The sequence below is a fragment of the Peromyscus californicus genome, unplaced genomic scaffold (genome assembly GCF_007827085.1).
Source record: "Peromyscus californicus insignis strain IS unplaced genomic scaffold, ASM782708v3 Scaffold_5__1_contigs__length_169319896, whole genome shotgun sequence".
Taxonomy (NCBI): domain Eukaryota; kingdom Metazoa; phylum Chordata; class Mammalia; order Rodentia; family Cricetidae; genus Peromyscus; species Peromyscus californicus.
In genome coordinates, this window is record NW_026294573.1 from 29,042,015 (window position 1) to 29,065,363 (window position 23,349).

Sequence of the window (23,349 nt, forward strand, 5' to 3'; positions counted from 1 at the left end):
CACAACCTGCTTCCCTTGGATGTCCCCCACCGTCCTTGACCCAGACCTTGGGCCCCATTGTCAAATACACCTGCTCACCATCTCTCCCCATTATGTTTTATCCTTGAACAGTTCAGAGATTCTGGAGCACAGCCCCCAACCTCTGACACATCCACCATAGAAAGAAGCAAAGCCCTCCTCACCAGAGGCCCAAGTTCCCACTACCTGCCCGAGCTGTAGTCACCTCCCTTGGGAGTGGAGTCCCGCATACCGATGGCTCCGGAGTCATCTGCTGTCCTGGCTCTGGTGGGAACCTTAATAAGGGTTACTGCAAAGCCAGTCACCTAAATCAATTAATGGAATCGTTTGGAGCAGCCAACACAGGGCGGTCTGCCAGGATGAAGATGCTTTTTATATCAGGAAAAATTGGCAAGAAAGGGAGTTCCAGGCTCACGACTCTCCATTTCAGCCTCCTCAAAGAAGTGAATTGATTTTCCCCAACCGAAGACACTTAATCTTGAGAATTTAACATTTCTGTACAAGAGAATGTATATGGGGCTATATATGCATATATAAACACATATCTATCAGCTTTGAATGCAACTAAATCTCAAGGAAAGTGTGCAGAGAGGCAGCTGTGGTGTGGCTCCATGTGAGACTTCGGTTATTTTCCATTCTGGAGGAGAGACCTTTTCCCAGATTAATTAGCTTGCCTATCCCGGGATGGAGGGGAGGGGGAGGCGTCTTTGGCCCCATCAGAACCATGTCCTGGAGCAGTTAATCACACCTCCTGGTTTATTTCTGTGGGCACCAGGAGGTCCTCTGAGTGCCCAGCCTCTGTTATCACAGTCCCAAGAGAGCCTGCAGCTTTCCTTTCAGAGGGAGTCTAGGGAGGAGGGCAGCAGGTGGAGATGGGAGACCACAGAGGGGTCAGCTCCTCTGCATGGACCCTGAAGTCACACCAGCCTGTGCTCAAATGACAGCTCCTCCCATCACATCACACCTCCCAGCCTCACCTTCCATGTCTGTCAAATGGGGCCTTTGAGGATGCCTACTGCACCTGGCTACCATCAAAGTCAGCAGAGGAAAGGCATGGGGGCACTAACGAACATAGGAGCCTGACCCGAAGGCTCTCTATGTGGCCTGCACCGATCCTCAATTCCCTGTAAAGCCTAGTTTTCCCACTTAGAAAGAGGAAGTAATCTTCATAGTGCAGGGCAGTTACAGAAAAGAAATGACACAAAACGGAGGGGAAATGACTACGGGGGTTGGCTTAGTTGGGAAAGTGCTCACCTTGCAAACACAAGGACCCAAGTTTGACGTCCAGAGCCCATGTTTGTTTTTTAAAAAAAAAAGAAAAAAAAAGTCAGGCATGGCAGCATGCGGCTTATTATAATCTCAGCACTAGGGAAACAGAGATGGGTGATCCTGGGGCTCACTGGTCTCAGCCTAGCCTATTTGGCAAGTTCCAGGCCAGCAAGAGACCCTGTCTCAAAATGAAATGGGTGGAGCCTTAGGAAGAATCTGCCTGAGGTGTGCCTGCACACACATACACGCGAACATATGTGCACATGCACTCAGGTCCCCACACACACACACACACACACACACACACACACACACACACACACACACACACGAAACTCAAGTGCTGACAGGGTCAACCCTAGCATGGGAAATGGCACGAGGCTAGAGACTGGAAGCTTAGCCAGCCATTGCCTCTGTGCTCCAGGAGCTGCTCTGCCGGAGCGCCGGCCTGGAGATGCCAGATCGTTCACATTTCCAAGAGACTGGAGTTGTGAAGATTTCAAAATGCCGACAACCAGCTTAAAAAAAATATTTCTGCGTCAAAGCAAGCAACGGACGGCCCTGGAATCATGTCTATAGGGCAGACAGGCCTGTGACACCAGTTTGCATTAGTAAATAAGGCTACTCAGCATCATGGGACGTCTCCCGTAGAACAGAATCCCCCTAGTTAATCATCTCAGTAACTCTGTAACGTTGAGGACAATATCACACCCAGTTCACAGAAGGGAAAACTGAGGCCCAGGGAGTTCTTCGGAAGCTTAGGCGTCTTCAGTGACTTCCCTATCTATCACCCTGAACCTTGCCCGTACCTGCTGCTGTCTTTCTGCAAAGTCCTTCTAGGATCCCTTCTTTTTGTTTTGGATACAGGGTCTCACAATGTAGCCCTTGCTGGCCTCAAACTCATCATGTAGACCAGGCTAACCCCGAACTTACAGAGATCTGCCTGTCTCTGCCTCCCCAGGGATGGAATCCTTCGGTTTCAGGAGCTGACTCCCAGTTTTCTCTGTTCTCTGTGCAAAAGCGCAGGTCATGATAAGAGGCACTGAAATCTACCCCAAAGCCCAGTCCCGAGGACCTGGAGAAAGGGGAGTCTCCAGGTGTCAGAGGTGCTTTCTGCTTGAGTAGCCTGCCTGCGGGGGTGGGGTGGGGGGAGGGGGGTGGGCTTTGGGACAAGATCTCCCTGATGAACACTGAAGGTCTAGGAGCTCACTGAATCCTCTAGGGAACAGTCATAGGTAGGAATCAGTGTCCAGGTGAGCAAGCTGGGGCTTGGAGCAATGAGGTGACAAAAATGTGACCCAGGACACATCTCGGTGGGTCTGATTTTAAAGCCTGGTGTTTGATTGCACCAGGCTGGACCAGACTGGCTGCTGCCTGGTCCTCCCACCCTGCTTCTGCTGCAAGCTGGGTCGAGGGCTGTGAAGGAGGGCAGCACAGGGAGGGGCTGGAGATAACTGGGTAGCTTCCTGAGCCCTCCAGCTTGGGGAAGCATCACTGTTCAGTTGGCGCCTAGGGATGCAGGACAGCCCCGCCAAGCCCCTTCCAGGTAGGACGCTGCAGTTGAGGCTGCATGAGGGGGGAGGGCTCAGCCATACCCAGGGCTGGGGAGCCCGGCTTTTGAGGCTCCGGATTCCCATGCTTTCCCTCAGCAGCCCCACTGTGCTGAGCTCCCAGCTCTTCCACTCAAAGAGGCCACAATCCCTGCAGAATCTCTTCCAGCATCTTCTCCCTTCAAAGCCGCCCAGCTCCCCTGCAAGCAGCTCACCTCCCCCACAGCCTCCTTTACATTTTTTGCCTACATATTTTTACAGCCAAACAGTGCTTTCAAAGGCCTCCTTTTTCATCTCCTAATTAATTTTTATCTTCCAAGACGGAGGGAGGACAGCACAGGAGACGGTGTTTGTGATGTCTGCTGCTCCCTGACAATTCTCCCAGCAAACCTCCTTCGGAGCCAAGGGGCAGACTCTAGCCACGCAGCTTCCTGCGAAAGCTGGCTGAGCTCAAGGGACCTGGGGCCCAAGAGCTGGATGTCCTGCTTCCTGCGGCTCCCTCTCTTGGGTTCTTCTCTTTGCCATGGGAGTTTTATTTACTTATTTGTTTTGGGGTTCATCTACATGCTCGTGTGTGTGTATCTCTGTGTGTGTGTGTGTGTGTGTGTGTGTGTATCTCTGTGTGTGTGTGTGTGTGCCATGTGCGCAAGCGCACATGCCACGCATATATGCATGCTTGTGAAAGCTGGAGGCCAATATCGGGTATATTTCTCGGTTGTTCTTTATTTCTTGAGGCAAGGTCTCTCATTGAACATGAAGCTTTACTGATTCACCTAGGCAGTCTGGCCACCGAGGTACAGGGGTCCTTTGATATCTACCCCACACCCAATGCTTGGTTACAGGTCAGTTCCAACAGGCCTAGCTTTTTTTTTTTTTAATTAAAAAATTTTTTTTTATATGCACTGGTGTTTGACCTGCATGTCTTTGTAAGGGAGTCAGATCCACTGGAACTTGAGTTACAGACAGTTGTGAGCTGCCGTGTGGGTGCTGGGAATTGAACCCAGGTCCTCTGGAAGAGCAGCCAGTGCTCTTAACCGCCTAGCCACCCCTCCAGCCCCATGCCTAGCTTTTATACAGATGCTGGGGATATGAACCCAGGTCCTCAGGTTTACACGGCAAGCTCTTTACTGACTGAGCCGTCTCTCAGCCCCTGAGTCCTGCCTAACCAGGAGTATGCAAACCACAGAAATAAAGTTAACTTGTTTTAAACTTGGGATATCTGGAGGCGGGGCGGGGTGGGGCGGGGCGGGGGGGGGGGGGTGCCGCCTGCCTGGTGCCTGTGCTCACCACTGCCTCTTGCACTGGCTTCTCTTGGATTTGCTACCTTTCAAGGCCAACCCTTTTACAGCACCAAACACCCAACTTTATTAATCCGCTGAGCCACTACAATGTGTCAAGACTGTGCTGGGCATGGCCCAACCCACCATGGCTTTGTTCTTCCCCAAGGGAGACTGCTGAGGACTGTGGTGGGATCCTGAGAAAAACCGGATGAAAGGACAAAGAACACAGGCTTTACAGTCAGGTGTGGTTCAAATCCCAGCTCTGCAGTTTTCTTGCTGTGTGTCGTTAGGCAAGTCAGTTAGCCTCTCTGAGCCTTGCTTCCACTGTGTGTAACATGGAGGGGATGATACTCGTCTGTCTTATAGGGTTGTCAGGAGGACAACAGAGAAAGAGGTGAAGTGTGGACACACACCTAGGACCACGTGACTGGTTGCAGAGAAGGATTAAGTGATGTCAGGAGAGCATGGATGTGGGGCTGGTTTTGCCTGGGGACACTCAGCTGCTGCTTCTGGCTGATGGGACCTGGAGCCCCAGAGTCCTGGCTGGGGAGCAGGTTCTGTGTCCTTCCCCTGCCCTCCTCTCTGGGCTGTCTGCAGGAGAGGAGGGTGAGGGTGCAGTGGCTGCTTGATGCTGAGGGCTGAGGCTCGGTGGGGAGCTGGGACTGGGCTCTGAAAAGGCAATCTGAGCATCTCTGCATGGAGGGAGGCGGGGGCCTCCAATCAGCCGAGATGAGCCTGCACTGGGCTTATTTATGCCTCTTCGCTTTGATCGGGAGCCCTGCTTAGAGATGGGCTCATGCCTAATTCATGAGAAACTCTGGTAGTCAAAGGGCTGGGCTGTGGCCTGAGGACAGGGAGTGTGAGCAGGCAGGTTCATGCGCAGGCACACATATACAGACAGAAGCCTATGTGTGTACATAGGTCATCACACACACACATACACACACACACACACACACACACACACACACACACACACACAGGAACATTGAAGTATACGATATTCTGTCTACACATACACACAGATACTCTGGCATGTACTTGTGTGTACTCACAGATGCATATCTGTGTTCCTAGATGGTGATCATGCAATTTGTTCATTAGCACACATACACACACAGATGCAAACACTCATGTCTAAGCACAGATCTGCCTGTGTACATACAGGCAGACGCTCATGCATGTCACGTGTGCATGAGCAAAATGCTCATTTACATGTGTCATCTACTCTATGCACAGTCATACATGTATGTACATACTGTCAGCCTTGCTCACACTCATGGAGTTTCAACAAGTGCCTAACGTGACCTTTTACTTCCCCTTGACCTCAATGCACACTGAGCCCTCCCCAGCAGATGGTGTGGCCGGCTTCCGGTGGCAGTAGCCGTGGGCAAGGGTAAGCTTCTTTCCCTCCCTCCCCCCTCTTCACTAAGTAGCTGCCCCCAGCCTCAGGAGAGACACGGGGAGCTGGCAGAAAGTGCTGGGGTTTGAGCACCCATGGGATGGAGGCATTTTACACTCTAACTTCTTCCTTTATTTCCTCAACCCCCCGCTGGGGCTCATTCCTTTTCTTGAAGTCTCCAAAGAGGCAAGGGCTCAGGGATGAAGAACCAGAGCCCAGGGTAAAGGGAGATACACAGACTTCCAGACTGGCAGAGGGCAGCTGATGAATAAGCCGATGGATGCACCGCACAGTTCCCATCCCAAAGCCTGATGCTTCCAAGGGGTAATTAGAGGACCACTTCTCAAAACATCCCCAACCGCAGCTCCAGCAGCAGCTGGGAACTCCTTAGAATATTCTCTCTCTCTCTCTCTCTCTCTCTCTCTCTCTCTCTCTCTGTCTGTCTGTCCAGGGCCTCATGTGGTCCAGGATGGCTCCTGTGTAGCCGAGGATAACCTTGAGCCGCTGACCCTTCTGCTCCTACCTCCCTAGAGCCCAGATTACAGGTGTGTACCACTATGCTGCTTTTGCTCCACTGGGATTGAACCTAGAGCTTTTTGCACAATAGGCAAGCACTCTGCCAAATTAGACATAGCCTCAGCCCAGAAGACTCATTATGAGTCCACCCTAGGCCTCCTGAGTCAGACACGTACGTGTGTGTGTGTGTGTGTGTGTGTGTGTGTGTGTGTGTGTGTGTGTGTACCGATGCTCAGTCCTTTCTGATGACACAGACTCCGTGCCATTCAGACACACATTCAAGCCCCACCACCACTGGTTTAGCAGCTAAGTTTTGGAGAGAAGCAGATGAGGGGCCCAGTTCCTTCAGATGTGAATCCTCAGACAAGCCATTGATCTGTCGGGGGCTCAGTTGCCACACGTGGATTGGGAATAATTATGGTGTTCATCTCACAGGGGTTGAGAAGGTTAATAGAGACCAAGCAAGGAGCAGAGTCTGGCCCACTGTGAGTGCTCAGGGCTACAGCTATTGTTACTTATCTAGAAGCACACTGAACCCACTGCTTCTCGGGGTCAGGCAGAGTCCCCTTGACCTCAACTGGGAAGACAGAAGGGGTAAACAGTGGAACTGAGCCAACGCTTTCAAAGCTGGGGGAGCAACAAAGCCATGGCTCCTGTGAAAGCTGTCACATGGGCAAGTGACAGGGACTTTCTCTGAAGACACTGGCTTTCTAAGAGGAGGAAATGTGCCTTTTGCTATTGGAAATGGGCAGCTTATCCACCCCAAGTCAGCCTCTTAGAGATGGATGGATTGAGACCCCAAGCCAAGAGCAGGGTACCAATGGTCCCAGAACTGTCTGGGACTGGGCCATCCAATCATTTCTGTTTATCTTCCTCCAGTGATTCACATGGCTTGCCCCAGAAACTTTCAGAACTTGAGACCAATCTATGTGGCTCATCATCACAGCTCCTTAGACATAACTGGTTTCAACAGGGAGGGGCTGAGACCTGTGGTTTCAGGCCCCTGGATTCGGAGTAGTTAGGGAGGGAGGGAGGGATGGAGGGAGGGAGGGAGGGATGGAGGGATGGGCAGAGCTCCACTTTTCTACTCAGTAAAGAGTCCAGGCAAGTGAGCTCCAGGTGACGCACGGAAGAAGAGAATCTCACCTTGAAGAAGGTCATGGTGGCCCCATCCTTGACAGCACCATATTCAATTTTGGTCTGCTTGGCCAGGTCATCAGCAGAGTCGATAGGCGATTCCATGCGCTCCACGGTCAGGAAGGCAGCCAGGTTGGCCGTGTAGGACGAAATGATAATGAGTGTGAAGAACCACCAGATGCCACCAATGATTCGGGTAGACAGAGCTTTGGGCATCAGTTCAGAGCCTGGGAGAAGGGAGGAGAGGCCTTACAATGTGTAGACCATGACATGACCTGGATACTCACACAGGCGCGGAGACCTTTTCTTGAGACTAGCAGATCAGCCCCACTGGAAACTTGACTGAAAGGCAGATTCTTTGATTCACCTCAAGAGTCAATAACTGGAGGGAGGGGAGGGGGAGGGATGAGCAGGGTGTGCACTCAGACTTCAAGTGAGTCTGATTCAGGCTGATATTTAATAATTTACATTCTCAACACACACACACACACACATACACACACACACACACACACACACACACACACACACACACACACACACACACACACACATGCACGCACTCCATTTCAGAGGTTCCTCAGACCCTCCGATGCCTATCCATGGACCACAGTATAAGGGTCGAAACCACGGGTTCTAAAAGAAAATCCTGTTCCCAGTTCTCTGGGTGATCTTAGGCCAGACAATTCTCTTGTTCTGGACTCTGCAAAGGATGAAGAATTGTCCTTCCTCTGCCCCAGCCTCCCGGAAATACTGCGATGCCGCAATGGTATAATTTGAAGAGAGATGCGTCAGAAATACGAGCAGTATACAAAGATGAGATTGCTGTGAGGCACTTGGAAGGAGAAGAAAAATCAACATTTTTGGAAGCTCTTTGCTGAAATATATCACTCTTCCTCCCCGACCTTGGGTGCAGAGCACCATTCAGATGAACCCTTCTAACTGAAGTAATTAACTAGACGGCTTTCAAGAGATTTAAATAGTGAGTGACCCCCGAACTTTCTGGAATATTTGGACTCGCAATCTGAAAGCGTCTGCTTTGATATGGATGATTTTTTTTCCCTGTCTCAAAGAAGTCACTCAAGGGAGAGTTTTTCAAATACATACCTAGTTTTTTTTTCCCCTCCTAATCAAAACCATGCGGGGGAATGCGTTGGGGGGCCTGGACTTGAGTAGCAGCAGGCAGCAGCGGAGAAGTTATTACTGCAGCGAAGGGGCTTCCAGGTCTTTCTCAACTGTCACCGAACAAAGACGACGGGCAAAGAAGGAAGGTGAGGCTTCAGGACGCTTGTTAATAGCAGGGACAGGCGGAGGCACTTGCCATGAAAGGTGCCTGTCACTTCCGATGCTGGAGCCCACTGACGGGCGGAGAAACAGGTCTTTTTCCTCTTCTGCTACACTCACGGCTCCACAGTGCTCCCAGCACAGTGAACGGCTGTGTGATGGGCACTAAGGAGAATGCCCTTCCTCCCTCCCTCCTTTCCCTCCTTTCCTTCCTTTCCTTCCTTCCTTCCTTCCTTCTTTCCTTCCTTCCTCCCTTCCTTCCTTCCTTTCTTCCTTCCTCCCTTCCTTCTCTCCCTCATTCATCTGGCATCTTCATCATGTCTTCTGAAGACCAGGGTTTGTGCTGGGTCTTGAGGCTCCACATAAGAGTGTGAAGGTCAAGGGCCTTGTAGTCAGAGCAGGCGATGTGCAGCTTCCCATTGGGGCATCAGGCTTGGCAGCAAGTGCCTTCACCCACTGAGTCACCGTGCTACACCTTCCCACCTTCTGAGACAGGGCCTTGCTTGTCTTGAACTCACAGTAATCCTCCAGTCCCAGTCAACCAAATGTTGGAATCACAGATGCGCGCTACCATACTCGGCTGTTTCCTAGATATTTAAGCATCTCCAGACATCTCCAAAGAGCTGAATCCATGCTCAGGGCCAGTCATCTTGGGGCCCTCTCTCCAAGATGGATGACAGTCTTCTGCCATGGACCCTGTCTCTGATGTACTCAGGCAGAAGTCCCAACCTCAGTCAACCTCACCTAGCCCTGACCTAACTACTGGAGTTCTCTTAGTCTCCCCAGCCATTTACCGTCACAGCACTATTCTGCAGCCTCCTGCCCACCCTCTGCCTCTGTGGTCCCAGCCCCCAGCTTGCTTGGATCAGCTTTGCTCAGCTGGGGAGAAGTCACCAGGGTCAATCCAGCAGGCAGCATGTTCTGGTCCATCCCAACAACTGTAGAAGGTACTGGGAATGCATCTCACACGACACAGGCTGGGGTGGCTGACCTTCTTTACATCCTGAGCTGGCTTTGAGCCAGAGCAGTGGAGCAGGGTGTGAATCTGGGGTGAAGGCACACACCAGGGTATCCTCAGTGTCTGTAACCTTCTGACAGCTTATTGAGGCCTGAGGCTGCCTCTTGAGGGCAGCTGACCCCAGAGAGGCCAAAGGACCCACTGGGGAGGAAAGCTACCTTCCTCAGACAAGAAGGCCCGGAGAGGGCAGACACTCACCTTGTTGCATGAGGGAGCCCATTCCAAACCAGAAGCTGTTGAGCAGTGTGAAGTTATTCTCCACCACCTCGGAGCCGGGGTTGCAAGGGTGGGCATCATACCACTCGTAAGGGCTGAATCTGCAGGGCAGAGGGAAGCGAAGAGTCCACGCTGCAGGAGGCTGCCAGGGAGTACCAAGCACCAGCGTGGACTGCCAAGCACTCCAGGGGCCCTTTCCTTACTGTCTGGCTGGAGTGATAGGCCAGGGCCAGTTGGGACCGGGTTTCTTCCCGTCCTTTAATGCCAGTGCAGAAGAGTAACCCTTTTCTGGTTATAAAGTACTTCCAAAGCACCTTTTCAAATGAAAAGCACGGACACCCTTCTACCTCGGGAAGCTGCAAGTCATTATCTATGTAGGGAAAACACTCCTACAGGCACATAAAGGGAAGTCCTCAAGGATGTTTATCAAAGTGTTGTTTGCAATGACAAAAACAGAAAATCACCTCAATGTCCTTCAGTAGAGGAATGATTAAACACGCCATGCCACAACCACACCGAACTATCACACAGCTATTAAAGAGAACAGCATGCTTCCAGGTGTCCCTCAACAGGGAATGATCTTCATCCCAGACTAGCAGATGAAAAGTGATCAAAAGTAAAAAACAGTACCGTCACATTTCTACAGATTTCTTAAGACAGCCATACAGCTCCATAGGTAAATGTGTATGTGAATGTATACTAAGAGGTCTGAAAGTTTCCATCTATAATATCAGTGTGTGCCTCTGGGGAGGGGGTTAAGAAGGGCAAAAGGAATTTTAGCCAAACCTGTTGCCTACATGAATTTTTTGAAAATGAGAAAATGCATTTGAATTTCTTGTATAATAAAAAAGTGAAAAGACATTCATTATAAAATATTCAAATAGTATACAAGAATAGGATGAGAAGGCACAAATGCCCCAGAATCCTACCCCATGGGGAGAACAATGTGCGATTTCATTTCAGAGTTTTGTGTTTGAGTATAGGAACAGATGTCTAAAGGAAAAAGTTGTTGAAAGCCCCTATTCCACACCACCCCCTTCTAAGGAAGAGGATTCCCAACTGAGGGAAGGAAGCCTGGCTGACTGGCTGAATTCTACTTACAATTGAGTCAGTTTGGAGATGCAGAGAGATGGAGAGACTGAGCAGTTTCTGGATCGGGGCAGCTGTATGTGTGTATTGGGGATGGGATGGGGTAGGATGCAGGAAGCAAAGACAGACAGTCTTTTTCTTTCTTTCTTTCTTTCTTTCTTTCTTTCTTTCTTTCTTTCTTTCTTTCTTTCTTTCTTTCTTTCTTTCTTTCTTTCTTTTCTTAAAACAAAGCCAGATTTTGTTTCAATTTTTAGTGTGAAGCCCTTTATGGCACCTTGTGTCATGCCTTTTCGAGGTCCCTTCTCAAAGCAGGAGTGTCATCTACAACCCACTACTCCCAGGGCTCAGGTGAGGACAGTTCCCTCAGACAGGAAATTTCCACGTGAGATTTCAAACCGAGTGGAGGATTGTCAAAGGGGATGAGCAGAAGCTGGTTAGAGGCTCGACAATCCCCAAGGAAGAGGCTGAGGTTCAGGGAGAGGGCCGAGAGACATTGGGGGAGGGGATGTAAGAGAAAACCTTTGGAGAGCTGGGTGCCCAGAACGGGTGTTGTGTGCATTTTTGTGGCACAGCAGACAAACCTGAGTTGTCTGGAGGGCAGGGCCTGGTAGGTGCTTGTGTTGTAGGTCCCTGCTCCAGGCCCAGAGTCCACTGATCTAGGGGTACTGGCTACACAATGCCTCCCCACTGAGCACACACAGATTGGAATTTAGTCCAGGTCTGCCTTGGCTCCTTATTAGGAAAGCAATGGACTTCAGTAAGTAGAGGCCATAAGCCACTGGAAACCCAGAGCAGAGGGAGGAAGGGACTACCTAAGGAGGCACGGCCCTGGGAGGCCCAGTTTGGGGCTAATGGAGAAATTAAAAAGGAGCTAAGGCAGGAATCTCACAAAGTCTATGGAACCTCAGCCTTCAGCTTCTAGATAGAAACAAGCTGTGTGGCTCAGGGACACCTAGGACTGACAGGACAAGGAACTAAAGGCCACGGCCTGTGATGGTTTACACTGGGGACCAAGAGACCAGGCTTCTCCGGGACCTCTCCTGGCTGGAGGGCTGGGATCAGAGGAAAGATGAATTCTGAGCAGTGCTCAGGGGTTCAGCTCTTTATTTATAGTATTAAGATCTGTATTACATTTGTTTGTTTATGGTATGTATGTGGGCGTGTGTGCCACGGCATGCATGTAGGGGTCAGAGGAAAACTGGCAGGGGTCAGTTCTCTCCTTCTACCATGTCAGACCCTGGAATAGAATTCAGGGCTTCAGGTTTGGTACCAAGCGTGCCTTGACCAGTTGAGTCAGCTCGTTGGCCCTAGGTCTTACTCCTAATGTAACACACAGACACAGATAGACAAGACAGACAGACATACACACAAACACACATACACACAGACACACACAAAAAAAACAATTTTTAACATAAAAAATGCCACATCACCCCAAGACCCTGTCATAGAAATTTCTATGTAGAAAGCTGTTACGTTACCCCTTTCCAGATCAGCCCCTCTGAATCAGCCTGTGCCCTCCAACTACTCACATGTGTCTTAACACCTCCCTACTGGTGGGCACTGAAGCTGACCCAGTTCCCGCCACTGGGAGAAAAAGCCCCAAAACCAAAACAACCTGGGCACACCTCTGTGGTCACTGACATCAAAGAGTAGCTGGGTCCTCTGAGCTCTGCCGTAAGGCATTTTAGGTTCCAAAGTGTCACTCAATGGTGAAGTTTTAATAAGACAAGTTCCCAGAGACAGAACTGCTTATTCTGATAAATGTAGCTGATTCCAGAAGGGGCCTTTTGGTAACGAAATGTTTTCAAAGGCTGAGGTTCCCCAACCAAAGAAAGGTTCACAGTACCAGGCGCCCATTTTACAGTGTAGGAGGGGACTGGAACTTCTTACGGTGCAGAAGACAAGAGGGAATGGATGACCGCTGGGCAAGGGTGCCATATGCGGTTAGGTGCTCAGTGGCACCCCCTAAACCGTCTGTGTGCACTGCAGTTTGGGGCTCCCTAACGCCCAATCCTGAGCTTGATTTAAATCAGGACCCTGTCAAGCAAAGCTTTGTGACTTTGGATATTGACTTAACCTCTCTGAGCCTCAGTTTCTGCTTCTGTAACATGGGGATGGTTCTCCCCACCTCACAGGACGACTGTGAAGGGCAGACATGATGGTTGTGAGTCACGCTGTGCGAGTGTTCCATGGGGGTGACCAGTGCACTTAGATGCCTTTTGTCAGCTCTACGGCCCAGAATTTCATCCCTCTCCTTCCTCTGAGGGTACTCTCATGGCATCCTGGCCACTGTAGAAAACCTCAGTTTTCCTAAGCATCCCAGACTAGAGTTGGTGTGTGTGTGTGTTTGGGGAGGGGGGGCGGGGCTCTCCTCCTGTCTTTCTAGCCAGGAGGGAGAGGCTGGACATATACACCCCCGCTGCCTGCAACGGATAGACGGCTCATATCCGAGGGGGGAAGAGACACATCAAACAGACAGAACTAATGCTGGAAATGCTCCTGTCTCGGAGGGATGGGTGGCTGAGAGGCCACTGGAGCTTCGAGAAAATTACGTTGAGAGCACAAGAGAGCAGCGCTGCTTTCAAAGGCTTGTTAGACCATTAGTGACGAGAGGCGTGATGAAGGTCTCTCTGTGCCGGCTCGCTGTTGGCCAGGCTGAGGAGGCAGGGCGGCTGCTGCAGCACTCAGCTCTGCAGCAAAAGGCTCGGGAGGCTGGGTGATTTCGCCTCTCACATTTTCCCTTTGGTCTCTCTCTGGGTGGGAGGGGGCAGAGAGTGGAGGGTGCAGAGGGAAAGGGGGGCTTTCAAAGGAAGCTCGAGAGGAAAAAGGCGAAACACCAGGTCCTTGGATCTCAAATTGCCTCTCCAGAGAAGTTTCTCTTTACACCATGTCAGGCTTTAGAGAAAAAAGGACCCAGGGCAGAGGCAAGGATGGGGCCTGGAGGGAGGGGCAGAGAGCTCATCTGTGAGGGGCTGGGGAGCTTGAGGCGGGAGGCCAAGCAGTGGCCAGAGGCATGCATCACAGACAAACCCTCAGTGACACTAAGTTCGCATCCTGGATGTGTCACTTTTCGCTTGTATGGCCTCAGTGGGTCTTGGGTGTCTTTAAGGGAGGCTGCCAGAGAAAATGGAAAGATGGCGAGGTGCAGAACAGGGTGCTTGGCCAACACTGAGCATTTGATAAACATGGGCTAAATCTGCTTCCCTCGTGACCCATTTCCAATAACCACCAGCAAGGGTGTACTTCATCCGTTTCCAATGAACAACACAACAAGCGTAGCCTCGGTACAAGCGTGGATTCTCACACATGAGGCACACATGTGAATGAGGCGGTGCATAAGCATGGATCCCGGGCGTGCATGCGTGTGTGCCATGTTTCTGCATGTGGCATGCGCATAGCTGGTGGCGACTGGTTCTCCTGCTGTGTGGACGGCTTAGGTACAATTTGTTTTTCCATGTTTTAAGCCACTCAATAGGCCATACAGTGCCCTTGGGTCTGGTCTGCCATCCTAAGGTGCCTAGCTCAGGTGGCGCTATCCTGGGCAACGGTCAGGCTTCTCCCAGCCTGTTCTGGGCACCAGGGTGGGTGCAATGACCATAACTGAGTCATGGACATGGACCAGAGGGACGATTGGATGATTCACGCCCAGGGAGTCATGGAACATCCCCTGAAGGCATAAAGGATCAGAGCGACAGGGAGGAAGAGAATGTCAGGTGCCACAGTCATCCAGACCTTGGGCCTTCTGAGCCGGGGGGGGTGGGGGGGTGGGGGGGTGTCACTCGCTTAGCTTCCTGTGCTTTCCAGCTTGGCCCAGAGCTTCGGCCAAGGCACAGCCTTACCTGGCGATAACAAAGAGAACACAGCTGACACCCAGGTAGGCGAGGAGCACGTACATCCAGATGTCCGGGGAAAGAGGGTTGAGGAAGGAGAAGACACTGGGGTTGGTGCCGTTGGGCTTGCGATATAAGATGCTCACTCCGAGGGTCATGAAAGGCTTAGAGAAGTCGATGGCCTTCTCTCGGACATGGGTGATGGTTAGGGGAGCCACGGCCAGGTCTGCTTTCTGTAACAAGACCACAGGCAGACAGACAATGAGCAAAACCTTGGGCTAGAGGTGATGGAGAACCCCCCCTCATGGATTGCGGATGGAAGGGGTGCCAGTCGTCCATGGTGACTTAACCACTGCTGTGTATGTCCAGTGTGCGTGTGAGTGCACGCTCATGCACACGTGTGTATGTGTGTGTAAGTGTGGAGGCCAGAGGACAACCTTAGTGTCATTTCTCAGTTTCAGCTGACCCGATTTTTTGATTGTGAGCCGTAACCTTTAACAGTTGAGTTATCTCCCCAGCCCTGACCTTATTTTCTAAGGCAGACTCTCTCACTGGCCTGGAACTCCCCCAGTAGGGTACTGCTGGCTGGCAATCAAACCCCAGGGATCTGCCTGTTTCTGCCTCCCTGGCACTGCCCCCACACCTGGCCCTTTCCCCCACATGGGTTCTGGGGACAGAACACAGGCCCTTGACTGAAACTTCTCTGCAGCCCACTTATTCACAGCTCAGTTTCAACACTGACTTGACTCCCGTGGCTGGGCCGTGTCCAGGGTGTGGGGGAGACAAGGATGCACATACAGTAATACAGGACAACTTAAGCTTTGCTGTTCAAGAGCTGATGTATGAAGGAGAGGACCGGGACAAAAGCATAGAGAGAATGAATACCTATGAGGCCCCTTCTCAAGATGGCACTGTGTCGAATGAACGCAGCTTCTCCCTCCCAATCACTTCCTGACCACTTTAGCCCACCCAGGATGGTCCCGGGATCCTAAAACCTGCTCCAAAGCTACTTAGGCAAAGATAATGGTCTCCGTGGGAACCGGGGAGATGGCTCAGTCAGCCAAATGCTTGTTGTGCCAGCATGAGGACCTGAGTTTGAATCCCCAACACTCCTGTAAAAAGCTGGTCACCAAGAGAGTCCATAATCAGGCCCCAGAGCTCACTGGCCAGTTAGTCTAGCTGATTGGTCAGCTCCAGGTTCAAAGAGAGATCCCGTCTCATAAAATAAAGTGGAGTGTTATTGAAGAAGACAACCGCTATATTGATACACATGTACACACACACACACACACACACACACACACACACACACACACACACACACTCACACACACACACAAGCATGTACACACATCCACTACACAGAACACACACAAAACAAACAAAAGCACCCTCCTTAGAGGGTGTGGGTGGACAAGAAACCGAATGAGCAAGTCCAAGGCCTCACTAGCAGGGGTTTACATGAAGGCAGGAGAGGGAAGGCTAGAGATATGATATGTTAATACAGGACATTGCATCGCAAATTTAAGGAGGGGTGTTCTGAAATTTGGTCTGAGGCTTTCCTGATTAAAAATTAAAAAATCCTCCCTCTGCATCTTATCTGTGGTTCTCATAACACAAGGGCCCATTAAACACTGTCCTGTTCCTATGCCCCTTTCTTTGCCTCCGCGGTTGGCCCACAATCCCCTCTCCTTGTCTAATTCTTCCTATTGTTCATATTATTTCACACATGCTGCCTCTTTGAGATCCCTCCCTGGCAGTCTTAAATTCTTGATTCTCACAAAGCTCGTTCTTTCCCAAGGGAAGGTCTGCACTGCTCGGTGTGCATGGCTGCATGTCAGCAAGCATGCATCTGCTTATACACATACTCACAGGGTTCCTCGCATGCTAGAGTTGTGGCCGACCCACTGTTCTCTCCTCATCTCAAAGCCCCTCCTTAGACTCTGCAATATTTAGCAGTGCTTCCCTGGAAAAGGCTGCCTCTTAGGCTCCTGTGGGTATTTGTGTCTCAATTATGAATCAAGGTATCACTTCCCTTCCATACATGGGCACAACTGAGGTGAAGAGGGATGCTAAGGCCAGCACTGAAGACCCTTAGCCAGGAAGGAGCATGCTTCTGAAAGACTCTGCCAAGGCAATGTCTCTAAGGCAGCCACTTGCTGGACTGACCCATCCATCCACCCACCGACCCATCTATTTATCCATCCATCCATTATCCCTCTATCCATTCTTCTGTCTACCCACCTACTTGACCACCCATCACCCACTTATCCATTTATCTATCCATCATCTATCTGTTTATCCATATATCTACCAACCTAGACACCAATCAGCTGTCCATCCATCCACCATCCCACCCATCTTTCCACCCACCCACTATTTTATGAGATCCATCAGGAACTAGAGAGACAGAGCTGTCACAGGCACAGTTTCTGTTCTCGTGGCTCTTAAGTTCTAGTAGGGAACATGGGTATCAATTAAATCGTTTATCATATCAGCACTAACTCAGACTCCACTTATCTCAGATTGGAACAAGTATTTCAATAGAAATCCCACCAGGAGAGAAGGCTAATATGTGTGAAATCCTAGTCTAGACCACTCTGTGAGTACCCCAGGCTTGGAGGAACTAGAAGATACTCTGATACTGGGATCCCCAGTGTTTCTCCTTCTAATGCCACCTCTGCTCCCCAATAGGGATACTCGGGGCCCAAGGATTTGGTAAACTTCAAAATCCAGGAAAGATAGCCCATGGAGTACAAGGCACCTGCCAGGAAGATTAATGATGACCCGAGTTGGATCCCTAGAACCTATATGGCGGAAGGAAAGAACCAAGTCCCAAAAGTTGTTTTTTAATCTCCAAACGTGAGACATGACATGTATACATGAGCATGTACCCACATGCACAGATGCAATAGACAAACAGACAAATAAGTGTGAAACAAATCAACCCCAGGGGATAGAGAGAGGTGAAGCTATGGAAAAGATCCATTACATTGAAGCCTATACTTTATAGATTTTTGAGTGTGTGAGTTAGAACTTGCCTGGCTTTATAGGCACAGAAAGAGGGACAAGGCAGCTACCTTAGCTACTGGACCCCTCTCAGTTCAGGGCATGAACAGATGGACGGGGGAAGAATGCTCAGGGACATTCTAATTAGACTGTCTAGTACATACTTGATCAAGACATACTATGCTCAGACACTGGCCTAGCTGGGATACAAGAATGAACCAGAGACCTGGTACAGTGAGTTCTTGTTTTAGATAGAGACATGATTCCTGGGTAGCACATGAGTTGAGGTGAGCACAGTCCTCCTACAGTCCTGAAATTCTTGGATTGTCTACAATGATGGTGTAAGAGGGATCTAGTGGTATTTGAGTCTAGATTCCTGCCTCCCCTAGCCTAGTCCCTTTAGAGGACGCTGTATTGGTAGGCTCTGTTTGACTCCAAAGGTAGAATGCCTTGGTCTCTGGCTGGTCTCTGAGAATGGCCTCTGGGTTTGCAGTGACTTCTTAGACAGAACCTCTAAGTCAGTGGTGGAGGATCCTCCTTGGACTTCTGACAGCAAGATGCATGAGATCAAGGTGTTTGTGCACAATGCTTATTTTGCAAGAATGTCCCAGGGGCTGGGGAAGAAGTCAGCCACAGACCCCGGAGCGGTCTTTCTCAGGGCCTTCAGCATCTCCCTTCCACTCTTCCTGCTTTCTGGCTCTAATGGGGTTGGGCAGCAGAGACGTCCATGGCATTCTGTGCCTACGGCAGCAAGGTAATTGGCCAACGTGACCTTCTCTGGGAGTTCAGATGAGTGTTCTCCCTTGGGCTTCAAGAAAGCTGGCATTCTCCACTTCATTTTTGGCTTAGGCAGAAAATACTATATTTCACTGTTGGTAACGATTTCCCTGAAAAAGGCATTATTTTGTCCAACTTCCCTTGAAAGATTGGAACAGATGTCAAGCCTTCGCGGTTTCGGTTCATTACTCAGAATGAAAGGCCCAGTCTTGGCGGCTCTTCCCACTCATGCATACTTCTTCCAGCGTGATTCATGAAATCACAGGCTGTCAGAGCTGGACGAGAGACCTTCAGGAACATCTGCTCCAACCCCACATTTTATTACAGAGGGAAACTGAGGCTTGGAGAAGTTTGTTCGTTCCTCTCATGTTACAAAAATCATGACCTTGAACCAAACCAAACCAAACTTTGATACCTTCAACGTCTTACAGGTGATATTGTTCGTCTCCTGTCTTACTAACTTCCTTTCTGTATATCTTCTAAACATCTAGGCCAGGCAGGATGCCTTCCAAAGACGTGGTTTTATCCCTATAGGTAGCTTTCCACTTGCCAAAGTTCTGTTGAGAGGCACCCAATCCAGTCCTGCTCAACCTCCCCTCCACGCATGAAGCCATTTGGTCTTGTCTACTTGGTTCTAGCCCCAGATCCTACATGGATGACATGATTACCCAACTCCAGCTCTGTATTTTGGCCCTTGATATTCAGTACTCCTGACTTCAGTCTGGACCCTGAACTTGTTCCTATAATAAAACCTGGGCCACCTCCCATCAGGCTAAGAATGGGATAGATGTCATGGTCTTAGTGCTGGTACTGTGCCACCAACTGGCCTTTCCTTAGGATAAGAAGTCTTCTTTGGAGACTAAGGTCTAGTCCCCAGAGCCCCTGCTCACTCCCTGGGTTTGGTGTTCTGTTGGCACTTCCTGTTGGATTCTCCAGTACAGTCACCACTGGATTCCATACCCTATGCTCTCTCAGTGTGCCTGCCTGCCTGCCCAGACAGTCAATTGTTATATTAAAGTATTAAGAGCTGCCATCATCACAGGATGCTGCCTTCAGGCCAAGCGTCATCAAGTGCCTCATGAATTCCTCCTGAGAGCCCCAGGAGGCAGCAGGCATCACCACATTTTAGATGACTGATTTGGTGGCTAGAGCAGGCAGGACGCTTGTTCTAGCTGGTGAGTGACTGAGCCAGTTCTAGGACCCGATTCATTATGACTTTAAAACCCAACGTTTTACCACACGGTTGTACAAGCCAAGTATAGCGGGGTGATGCGGCAGTGGCATATAGCCTTAATTACATTCCAATTCTGTGACTGTGAGCTAATTTGGAATAAGGTCTTGCAGATAATATTCTTGCAGAACAAAGTCACCAAGTTAAGACGGCATCATACTGAATTAGGATGGCCTCCTCCCAACAACTGGTGCCCTTCTAAGAGGAGACACAGATACACACAGGGAGGAGTGTGACAATGGATAGAGAGGTGGGGACAGCCCAGACACAAGTCAAGGAGCACCAAGGGCAGCTGGCCACATCAGAACCTAGGAGCATGGAGCCCATTCACCTTCAGAGTCTTTATTGACACCCTGTTTCTCATTTCTCTCCCACAGGAGGATAAATTTCTGTGTTTTTACGGCACCTGGCTATCATTTGTTATAGCACGAAAACTAATACAGCCGTCACTGAGAGACTGTGTGGAGACTGTGTGGAGACTGTGCTCCTTCCATTGCCTGCTCTCAGCCCTGCTGCCTGTGCTCAGTGGGTCCTGTCCTAAGCTCCACGCTGCATTCCTAGATACCTGGATTTTACTTTGGCCTCTGACTACGCCTGTCATTGGGGCTTCGCTGGGATTCCTTTTGTAGCACTTGATGGGGTTTGGAGTCCTAAAGCCTTCCAGATCCCTTTTCTGCCTCTACAGTTCCCAAGAAAACCACCCATGACAAGCCCTTTCTGATAACCATGAAGGGACTTGACTGGTCCCGGGAGCTCTGTCTGCTCCCTCCCTCCCATGTCTCTGGTATTGGGGGTTCCGGCTTGGATATGAAGCATCCCCCAAAAGGTCCATATGTTGAAAGCTTGTCCCCAGTTGGTGGGTCTAGTCATCGAGATCCTCATTACTGGATAATGAGTGCCTTGAACATATCAATGGACCAATCCATTGACAGAGTCACACTTTAATAGAGTTATTAGAAAGGGAGGCCTTGAGGGAAGTAGGTCTCTGGGGGTGTGCCTACGAAGGGCGTTTTGTCTCTGCTTTCTGTTTAGCAGGAGCCTCTGCTCCATGCTTTTGCGGCCAAGATGTCCTGCCTCACCACAGACAAACAGCAGTGGGCCAAGCTGACCAAGCTGCTGAAATTTCTGAAGCTGTAATCCCCCACTAAAGTGTTTCCTTCAAGTACTTGCCATGCAAGCACCAGGGCTTGAGTTTGAAGCCTCAGAGCCCACAGGAAGCCAGGTATGGTAGCACACATCTACAATCCCTGTATTCCTCCCGTGGGATGGAAAGGAGAGATAGGAGAATCCTGGGAAATTCATGGGCCAGCTTAGTGTATTCAGCAGTGAACAAGAGACTGTCTCAAACGAAGTGGAAGGTGGGACCAGCATCCAGGGTTGTCCTCTGTCTTCCACATGCACACCGATAGCTTGAGAGTACCAGCAGCCATACATGAACACACATCCACACAATACAGATTTTTAAAGAAATGTGCTTCTCTGTTTATCACCACGATGAAGAACTTGATTCACACAGGGCATTCTCAGAATTCAGCTACTGCACTGTCTCTCAAGTGCTGTTTCCCTAACTAGACACTTTCCATCCAGGCTGAGGAAAACAAGGTACCTCTCGAAGAGCATGGATAGCAACCTGACAAAACATCTTCTGAGTCCCTGCATATCTCTACAGACCCGGAGAGCTGCCAGGGTCCGTGATCCACCTGTCCACTTTCAGAACTGACGGCAGCCTTGATGACTGACTGAGCAATGATGTGTATACCATTCCAAGGCCCGGGAGGCCCCATTCCTGCTGCCCCGTGGGCTCCATCCTGTGCCAATGTCTATCAGGAAGAATGGCAGGTCCAGCCTCCCTCACAGTCACTAGAGCCTGGGATAGATGACCCATCTTCTGTCACTTGAAGTCCTCTCCCCAAACTCCACAAGTCCTGATAGTGGTATCAACCCAGACAGGGTGGGACCTGCCCTAGCAGAGCCCAAGGGGGATGGAGCTGTGACCCCCCGCCCCCTGTCTTTGAAGTAAGTCGGGTTCCCATTATACATCCCACAGCTCTCCTTCCTACTTGCTCCTTGCCGCTCTGATCACAACAGAATTTTTCTTTGCAAGCTATTGTTTAATCTCTGGTTTCCGTCAGTATACAAACTCCAGGAGGGCAAGGATTAAGCTTGTCCCCCTCCCTGATGTACCTCTCAGGATTAGTGTAAAGCCCAATATAAGGTGGAATCTCCAGGAAAAACGAACATTAGAATATGCACCCAATTGAGTTTGATCCCCAGGACACCCCACCACCACCACCACATACACACTGTGCGCACACGCATGAGCGTGTGCATGGACACATACACACACATCCAGACACTCAATCCTCCCCCTTCTCTCTCTCTCTCTCTCTCTCTCTCTCTCTCTCTCTCTCTCATTGTAAACAAAATAATGAAAGATCTACCTGCCAAAGGTCCTACTTCGCCCTTCCCCCCAGTCTAATGGATTGATCCTGGTCTCTGTTTCCCCACTCAGCATGCATACTTCTCCTGATGTCAAATTGACTCTGAACATTTGCTGCATCTTCCCCGAGTGGGAACTCTTGCCTCTGTGCTGGCCCTGATGGGCTACCCTGCACTTGGTTCCTCTCCCCTGACCACGCAATGGATCCCACCACAGACAATCTTCATCTGCAATGCTGTCCAGTGCTGTCTGTTTTTACTGCTCCCACCTGCCTGACCCACCTCTAGGTGAGAGTGCACCATGACTTGCTTTGAGGTGTGCTGGTTCAGGGCTAGGGACAGGCTTGGGTGGAGCCCTCCCTGGCCTCGCAAACAGGGCTTGGGACTCAGGCACATGGGCCAGAAGCAAGGTCTGGTTCTGGGGAGGTAAGGGACAGCATATAACCCAGGCAGTGAGAGTGTGTCTCTGTCAGCTGCTACTCCTTTCACACCTGGAGGCTGGGAGAGCAAAGCTCACAGCCTTGTGGCCATGACTTCTGCAGAGTATTGCCTCCCAAGTCCTGTGTTCCTTCACCTTATTCATTTTACCACAGTCTGTGCACCAGGGACCAGAAATGACCTCATGTCTTCCTTGTGTTACTCTAACTACTGCTGGTCAAGAGGGCAGCAATGACCTCCTTCTGCCTTGCCTGAGTCTCTTGGACCTTCCTCTAGGGCAGCGATTCTCACCTGTGGGCTGCAACCCTACTGGCAAACCTCTATCACCAAAAATATTTACATTATGATTCATAACAGTAGCAAAATGACAGTTATGAAGTAGCAACACAAATAATTTTATGGTTGGGGGTCACCACAACATAAGGAATTATATTAAAGGGTTGCAGCATTAGGAAGGTTGAGAAACACAGCTCTAGGGCTTTCTGGGATGGGTCACAGCAACTCCCCACTCTTTCAGTCCACAGAACCCGTCTGGGAGCCAGAGAAGCTCTCCTGATCAGCTGCCTTCGCATCTGCAGCATCAGCCTGGCTGGACACTCAACCCCACCTCCTGCTTAGAGATGAACACTTCCTGTGGCTGGAGACACACATCCAGTTATCTGTTCATAGTCGACTACCCATTTCCCAGGCTAGAATGCAAGATCCTGAGGCTGGAGGGTGGGGGACCTTGCCTGTGTTTACTCCTGTATCCACAGCATCTAGCAGGAGGCTTCAGGTGATATTTACCAAATGGCTTGACCACTGTGAACACTGGAAGGCTTCAAAAAAGCCACTCAGCAAGCC

General features: G+C 50.3%; 1 protein-coding gene across 2 annotated transcripts in view; it reads right to left on the reverse strand.

Annotated features, from left to right (window-relative positions):
- Grik3 (glutamate ionotropic receptor kainate type subunit 3) overlaps positions 1 to 23,349 on the reverse strand; it is a 222,676-nt gene that overhangs the window by 12,990 nt on the left and 186,337 nt on the right. For both annotated transcript variants that reach the window (XM_052718078.1, XM_052718079.1), the window contains exons 11-13: positions 14,622 to 14,845; positions 9,673 to 9,791; positions 7,182 to 7,399 (exon numbers count right to left, since the gene is read on the reverse strand). In XM_052718078.1, coding sequence (XP_052574038.1) covers positions 7,182 to 7,399; positions 9,673 to 9,791; positions 14,622 to 14,845 — 561 coding nt within the window. The remainder of the gene's footprint in view (positions 1 to 7,181; positions 7,400 to 9,672; positions 9,792 to 14,621; positions 14,846 to 23,349) is intronic.